At 33.7% G+C, this 7,500-nt stretch overlaps 1 protein-coding gene across 1 annotated transcript in view; it reads left to right on the top strand.

Annotated features, from left to right (window-relative positions):
* Positions 1–7,500, top strand: part of LOC137623726 (17-beta-hydroxysteroid dehydrogenase type 6-like) — a 61,141-nt gene that overhangs the window by 42,578 nt on the left and 11,063 nt on the right. Inside the window, exons 3-5 of the mRNA XM_068354552.1 lie at positions 627–685; positions 1,667–1,820; positions 2,926–3,108. Of these exons, the coding sequence (XP_068210653.1) occupies positions 627–685; positions 1,667–1,820; positions 2,926–3,108 (396 nt within the window). The remainder of the gene's footprint in view (positions 1–626; positions 686–1,666; positions 1,821–2,925; positions 3,109–7,500) is intronic.

The following is a 7,500-nucleotide window of genomic DNA, read 5'->3' as shown; positions in this document are numbered from 1 at the left end:
CTTGCTTTGAGAGAGAGAGAGAGAGAGAGAGAGAGAGAGAGAGAGAGAGAGAGAGAGAGAGAGAGATCGGAAATTCTATTATCTACAAAATGACAGTCTACAAATGGATCTAGTTTTATCTTGAAGTTGTTTATGGCTTCACTGTTTATCTCGAGATAAGAACGCACTTCTCCATTCGTATGTTTACAACCGCTTATCTAACGAGGAACAAGAATGATATATTTTTTGATGGAGTTATCGTAAATAATTGAATAATAAAAAAAAAAAAGCACACACATATCATCATCATCATCATCATCTCCTACGCCTGTTGACGCAAAGGGTCTCAGTTAGATTTCGACAGTCGTCTCATCTTGAGCTTTTAATTCAATAATTCGCCATTCATCATCTTCGCTATTCATCATGTGTCTGTGTGCTTTTGTATGTCTGCATGTGTGTACCAAAAAATTAAATGAATAGAAAAACTCGAATAGAACTAGTACTTAACGCCTAAATGACATCGTCAATGAAATAAAAATATTCTTTTATGACTTGATACGCATCCTACGCTTGCTAAGTGTGAATGTGTTTTGTTTAACATTTGTGAAATATTAACACAAGGTCTTAATATTTTTCTTTTTCTTCAGGATGTGATAGCGGCTTCGGGAAACTGTTGGCGATCCAGCTGGACAAAATGGGATTCAAGGTACAGTGACAGGTTTTCATTTTTATTCTGTATAATTATATGTATAAAAAAACACAGGAAATACACGCACGTATTAACGATAGATTATAATACATGAACATACGCTACCAGGGTCTAAAGCGATGTCAGGCAGGGCAGCCGATCGGGACTGCAGTCTACCCCAAAGCCAATACAAAGTCTTAAAAGAAGGCAACCGTGCTTACTCCACACACACACACACACACACACACACACACACACACACACAAAAGCACTTTAATGTAAAAAGAAGACGGTAAAGTCATGAAAGTAAATCTAGTGTAACTTCTACCTTAATTTCATAAAATAAGAAATAAGAATTTTTCATGCTTACTTGTATTAATCATACATCACGGTAAATTTATGAAAATAAACCATGTGTAACTTCCACCTTAATTTCATAAATTAAGGAATAAGGTATTGGCAATTGCAAAGCAATTCAAAGTAAATTCAGATTTGGTTGTAACGGTAGCAGTAATAACCAATCGTTCATAAGCAGAATCACTTATTTATTAATTATTCTGCTATTCTACTTTTCTGAGAGACATACAGTATATCAAGCAGTAGTTATCCAGGATGGAATGGATATATATATATATATATATATATATATATATATATATATATATATATATATATATATAAGACGGCTCCTGGATATTTAATGTTCCACGGAAAAAGGGAGAATCGGACGAACAGAAAAAAAAAATTACACATAGTGTATATTCAAATACATATATACATGTGTATATATATGCATAGTGATAGATAGATAGATAAATAGATATATAGATAGATGGATAGAGATAGATAGATAGCTTTATAATGTACCCACCGTGTGTAAACTATAAAACTAAATGAACACGAGTGTATATTCCTATAAACTTCATCATCCACGTAAACTTGAGATGAAGAAATATAGATTAATCCAAACCTAATACCGTTTCTTCTGCTCTCCTGAAGGTCTACGCCGGATGCCTCATGCCAGAAGGAAAGGGCGCCTTGTGCCTGAAGGAGGAGGCGTCTTCCAAGCTGACAGTTGTCAGCGTAGACGTCACTAAAGACGACGAAGTACGAGCTGCTTACAAGTTCATTGAGGATGACCTCGGAGATATGGGTGAGTGATCACTAGATTTTATAAGCATTTTTTTTTTTTTATTAATTTTTTTTTAATTAATTTCCCATGAATTTAAAACCTTTTTTCATGTATCTTTAATTTCATAAATTTTGATCGAGTTTAAAGTTTTAAACAATCTAAATTCCATATCTGAATATTCTGTTCCGTCTTGCCATGCATTCAAAACTTTTAGAGAATGCATCTATTATTTCATGAAATTTGCTGAAGAGTTTAAACGATCTAATTTCCATATATTCGACGACTCGATTTTCCCATATTCAATTATCGCAAATTCTAGAGTTTTGCAAAAAAGAAAAATTCTTGAAAAACTTCAATTTCTATATTAAGCTTCCAAAAATGTTTGCCCTCAGTAACAAAGTCCTTAATATAACTATTCGTGGAATATTGCTGGATTCTTGATAAATTCTTCTTTTGACAGTTGGTCTATCTCAAAATTAATTTCGGCAAGATATTACTTATTTAAATAATAATTCGCACGTCGATTTTTTTTATATTAGAGTCTTAGCAAAATTAGAAATCTCAGGTAAGGGACTCAAACTTTAATCTTCCATAAGTAAACTCTTTAATCTCACTCTAATTTCCTCTTTCTAGAAAATATAGTATAATTATTTTTCGTCATTTAATGTAATAATGATTTCGCCAGAATCTGTATTTATACATCGATGATTCTTTTTACTTAAATATCTATATTTTCTTCAAAATCTTTATAAAATACAACGTACATTTACTTTACATTTTTCGTTGAAAAATATAGAAACATAGCAAATATAGAAAAATATGGAAAAATATAGAAAATATAAAAAAAAAAATATAGAAACGTATAGAAAATACAAAAAATATAGAAACATATAATAGAAATAGGAAAATATAGAAACATATATAAAATACAGAAACATTTAGAAAATAGAGAAAAATACAGAAAAATACAGAAAAATATAGAAAAATACAGAAAAATATAGAAAAATATAAATATAAAAAATATAGAAAAATATATAACAGCAACGAATATTCCTAAACACAAATCTCGATAATATTGACAAATAATCTCTAGGTTCTCATCTCGAATCCCTTTCACCTTCTGCAGATCTTTGGGGCGTCGTGAACAACGCAGGCATAGCCGCCTTCACCGAGATCGAGTGGTGTCCCATCGCCGAATACCGCCGCGTCTACGAGGTGAATTCCCTGGGACCCATCAGAGTCACTCAGGCCTTCCTACCCCTGCTGAGGAAATCCTCCGGGAGGGTTGTGCTCGTTGCTTCCCTAGCAGGTGAGAATGAAATGAAGATTGATGTACTTTCTCTGGCTGAGTATTGGTCAAGAAGGTTTACACACACATATCCACAGAAACACACACACACACACACATATATATATACATATATATATATATATATATATATATATATATATATATATATATATATGTATACATACGTGTATATATATATATATATATATATATATATATATATATATGTATACATACGTGTATATATATATATATATATATGTATGTATATATACATATATATATATATATATATATATATATATATATGTGTGTGTGTGTGTGTGTGTGTGTAAATATCACCCACGAATGGCATTTATTACCGAATTCTATCTTGGGAATATATATCCACTTGGAATTCATTTTATGGTAACAGCTTACCTCTCTTGATGGCTCAGTTGGTAGAGTCCTCGCAGACATGGTTTCCGGCCGAATAGGTAGGGGTTCGAATCTCTACCCGGCCAGAAGCTGTTACCATAAAATAAATTCCAAGTGGTTACATATTCCCAAGATAGAATTCGGTATTAAATGCCCTTCGTAGGTGATATTTACACTGATTGAAATCACGAGTGTTAATGATATATATATATATATATATATATATATATATATATATATATATATATATATATATATATATATATATATATATATGTGAGCGTTTTGTGCAACGGGTAGTGTCTTGGTAGCGTCCCAAGGAGATGAATAACTTGACTTCGACAATTACAAGTCAGCGCTGAGGGTGTAAGAGTTTGGACAGCAAGATAACTTTAACTGTTGCAGAACATTTGCAAAAAAAAAAAAAAAAAAAAAAAAAAAAAAAACGGGGCGTATACTTTTATTTCTATGAAAACGTAATGACCGCAAGTTAGATGTTCCATAGAAGATATAAATAATTTTGATGGGGAAAGAATGCCTTGGTAACAGCAAATAGATGATACGATATATACCAAGTCAGAGTAGCAGACAGGTTTATTATGTGAGTGATTAATACAGAAAATATTTTGTTGACTATTGTACTGTAGACTGGAAAGTTTAAGCTACGAAGACTTAAAAAACAAAAACAAATAATGAAAACTAGCCCACCATTTGGCATTGCTCTGAACTCTGAAATAATTTAGACTTGCACGAAATTTAGATATCAATAGACATCATTAATGGCCTAATAATAGACATCATTAATGGCTTAATAATCCGTCGTATGTGCAGACTAAAGTCTCCCACCATCACCAATACACAGTTGACCTTAAAACGACAGCATTTTTGTTGTATGAAATCAGTAATGCTATTTCAATCCCAGTTCTCCTCTATAACCTTTCTCGTTGGTGTATGAATCAAGTCATTTCGTTCACTGTCAGTATATTTCGTTCACCATGACTAGGGACTTACGTTCGGAAGTCACTATGAATAAAGATAAAAAGAATTTGATTGCTAACATTAGAAAGTCAGGTTCTCTCTTTCACAAACGGGAACGTAGACCTAATAATAAATGATATTCCTCTCTCTCTCTCTCTCTCTCTCTCTCTCTCTCTCTCTCTCTCTCTCTCTCTCTCTCTCTCTCTCTCTCTCTCAGAAACATATAAACAAACTGACACACACTTCAACCACAAAGTGAAATGAGATACGTGTGAGAGCACCACATTTAAAAGTACATAATACCAACTACATGACAAAATCATAGCAACGTTGCTGGGGGGGGGGGCTGGCTCTAAAATTTCGTCTTTTCCTTTCTGTTTTTTCTTAAAAAATTTAAATCCCTATATTTTTTGGACAGATTCTACTACCTTCTATTCTCTTATGGCATCTTAAGATAACCAAAATCGGATTCTGCTCTAACCATTTTATGATTCTTTTATTGGAAAGAAGAGATCTTTTACTTTCCATTATTTCTCTCTTTGGATATATGGATGTGTAGACCGTAAGGCCGGCGCAAAGGGAACAGTAAGGACACTTAAAAGATGCTGTTCAGGTACATGTTCAAATGTCTGTATGGTCCCTCCCTCGTATTTTCATAAAAGTAAATAAATACCTATAAAAGGTCTCCTACCGTATATGAATTCCACCCGCCCTCAAGTTTATTCTTTAGACATTGGGCGGACCCGACCTGGACGAAATGACAGAGCGTTTTGTCGGAGTCACTCTTATGTCGGGCGTCAGTGAAGACGGAAGTCCTCTGAACACCATTCGCCTTTTATTTAATGGGTCTTTTTGTTGGGCGGGACCTCTCCAAAACACCCCGAGAGGATGTTTGTCTTGTTCCAAGTACAGCTGCACCGAAGTTGTGGCTAGTGGGTAGGAGGGGCTGTGTATTACCTAACCTGAGAGAAGAATGGAATTTTACAATCACTGTCTTGTTTTAAACGTTCGATTTTTTTTCCGTAAAGAACAGATTGTGAGGTTATTCTTACTGAAAAAAATGTGGGAAAAAATTAAATAAAACAAATAATTTTTCTGTAACTTTTAAATGTTTGAAAAATGAGATACAATTATTTCATAAACTTGCAAAGCTGTCTATTTTTCATCGTGATACACGCACAAAAGCCCACGTGGACTATATATATATATATATATATATATATATATATATATATATATATATATATATATATATATATATATATATATATACATATATATATATATATATATATATATATGTATATATATATATATATATATATATATATATATATATATATATATATATATATATATATATATAATGTATATATGATATACAAAAACGTGCAAATATGTGATGGTTAATGTGCTTGTTTTCCGAACATTATGTTCATCCTCGATACAGAAATTCAAGAGTGAATATAACAGTGACCATTCTAGTTCTCTCTTTGAAGCCAACTCACTTAGGGAAAACGCTTAAAAAAAAAGAAAAAAAAGAAAAGGGGCCATACAAAGAGAAAGAGACAATTAAATCATTAAATGGTTCCTCTTCAATTTCCCTATATCTGTCCGTCTTCCCTTCGCCCACCTTCATTTATCCTCTTAGCTAATGATAGCGTTTCCCACGAGCTCCATAAGGAAAGAACGATGCCCCGAAGTGCCTGACATTCCGAATCGCTTAAGGGCAGCCTCGTCTTCTTCCTGCGATGACCTCACGTGGGAAAGAAACCTAAGGATCGGGCGCCAGATGTGTGTGTGTGTGTGTGTGTGTGTGTGTGTGTGTGTGTGTGTGTCACGTGTGGCAATTCGTCTCTGCGATGATTGTTCCGAGATGCTGGACATGTGTGAGACTCTAGCTGTCTCTGCGTCTCATGACTTTGGCATTTCGAGAAGAAGAAGAATATCGAGTTGCTTTCATTGTTTACAACAGAGTATGGGTGCGTTTCGTGCGACCATATGTATTGCTTGCGTAACTGGTGCGAAGTTTTTCTAAAGATCATGCATTTTTTGTCTATGAATTCTGTTATTATCTATAAGGCGATGTCAGGCAGGGCAGCCGGTCGGGACAACGGTTCACCCCAAAAGCCAAAGCAAAGTCCTTCAAAAGAAGGCAACCGTGTTACCCCATACGAATGGGAAAAAGGCACGCTAATAGAAGAAGAAGAAGAAGAAGAAGAAGAAGAAGAAGAAGACTGTTGTGGTTATTACCCAGCAATGGTTACATTTCCTCTTTACAGAATCGGATGTCAGTGAAGACATCGGAGATAAAGGGAGTCTTTCTCTCATATCAAAGGTTAAGAAAATTCCCCAAAATATTCCCATGCGTTATTTAGATATCGTTACATGTCAAAAGAAAATGATCCGACTAAAAATTGACCTTTTCGGGACCATTTCAGAACAGTGTGAAATGACATGAATGAATCAACTTCTCTGGCCACGGAAGCTATTGCAAATAAACCAAAAGGATAAACTTTTTTTTCTTAAATGCCGTTTTTTTTCTTCTCAGCTCTAAATACATTCTTCTTCTTGTCTCTGTATAAGGCTTCAATAAGAAATTCTATAAATCTAATGATGTCAATGTTATCATATTTTAATCAAGATCAAGTTTACTAAAAACCATCAGTTAAAATCAAAATTTGAATTAAAAATATGATTAAAAGTAATACAAAATATTGTTCAGTAAATAAGAGGCGTGGTCCCATCAACAATTGCTGCAGCATTATCAACATTAGTTCTTTTAATTCTACAAGACAACGGAAACCAATCAACATAAAGCTTAAGGAAATGATATATAAAATAAAGCCACCCCACACAATTGCCAAGCAAGAAACCAAAAGTACTTAATCTAATGGGAAAAAATTAGTTACCTTATCCGTCACTAATTCCAAAATTATTTCAATTTGATCCATAGAATTTTGGCCATTAGGCCACGAGCTGGAGCCCGGTAGGCCGCTCCGCAATGAAGTAATA

This window comes from Palaemon carinicauda, chromosome 2, assembly GCF_036898095.1.
Source record: "Palaemon carinicauda isolate YSFRI2023 chromosome 2, ASM3689809v2, whole genome shotgun sequence".
NCBI lineage: Eukaryota > Metazoa > Arthropoda > Malacostraca > Decapoda > Palaemonidae > Palaemon > Palaemon carinicauda.
The sequence above is the reverse complement of the archived record's forward strand: the minus strand, read 5'-3'. Positions and strand labels throughout refer to the sequence as shown.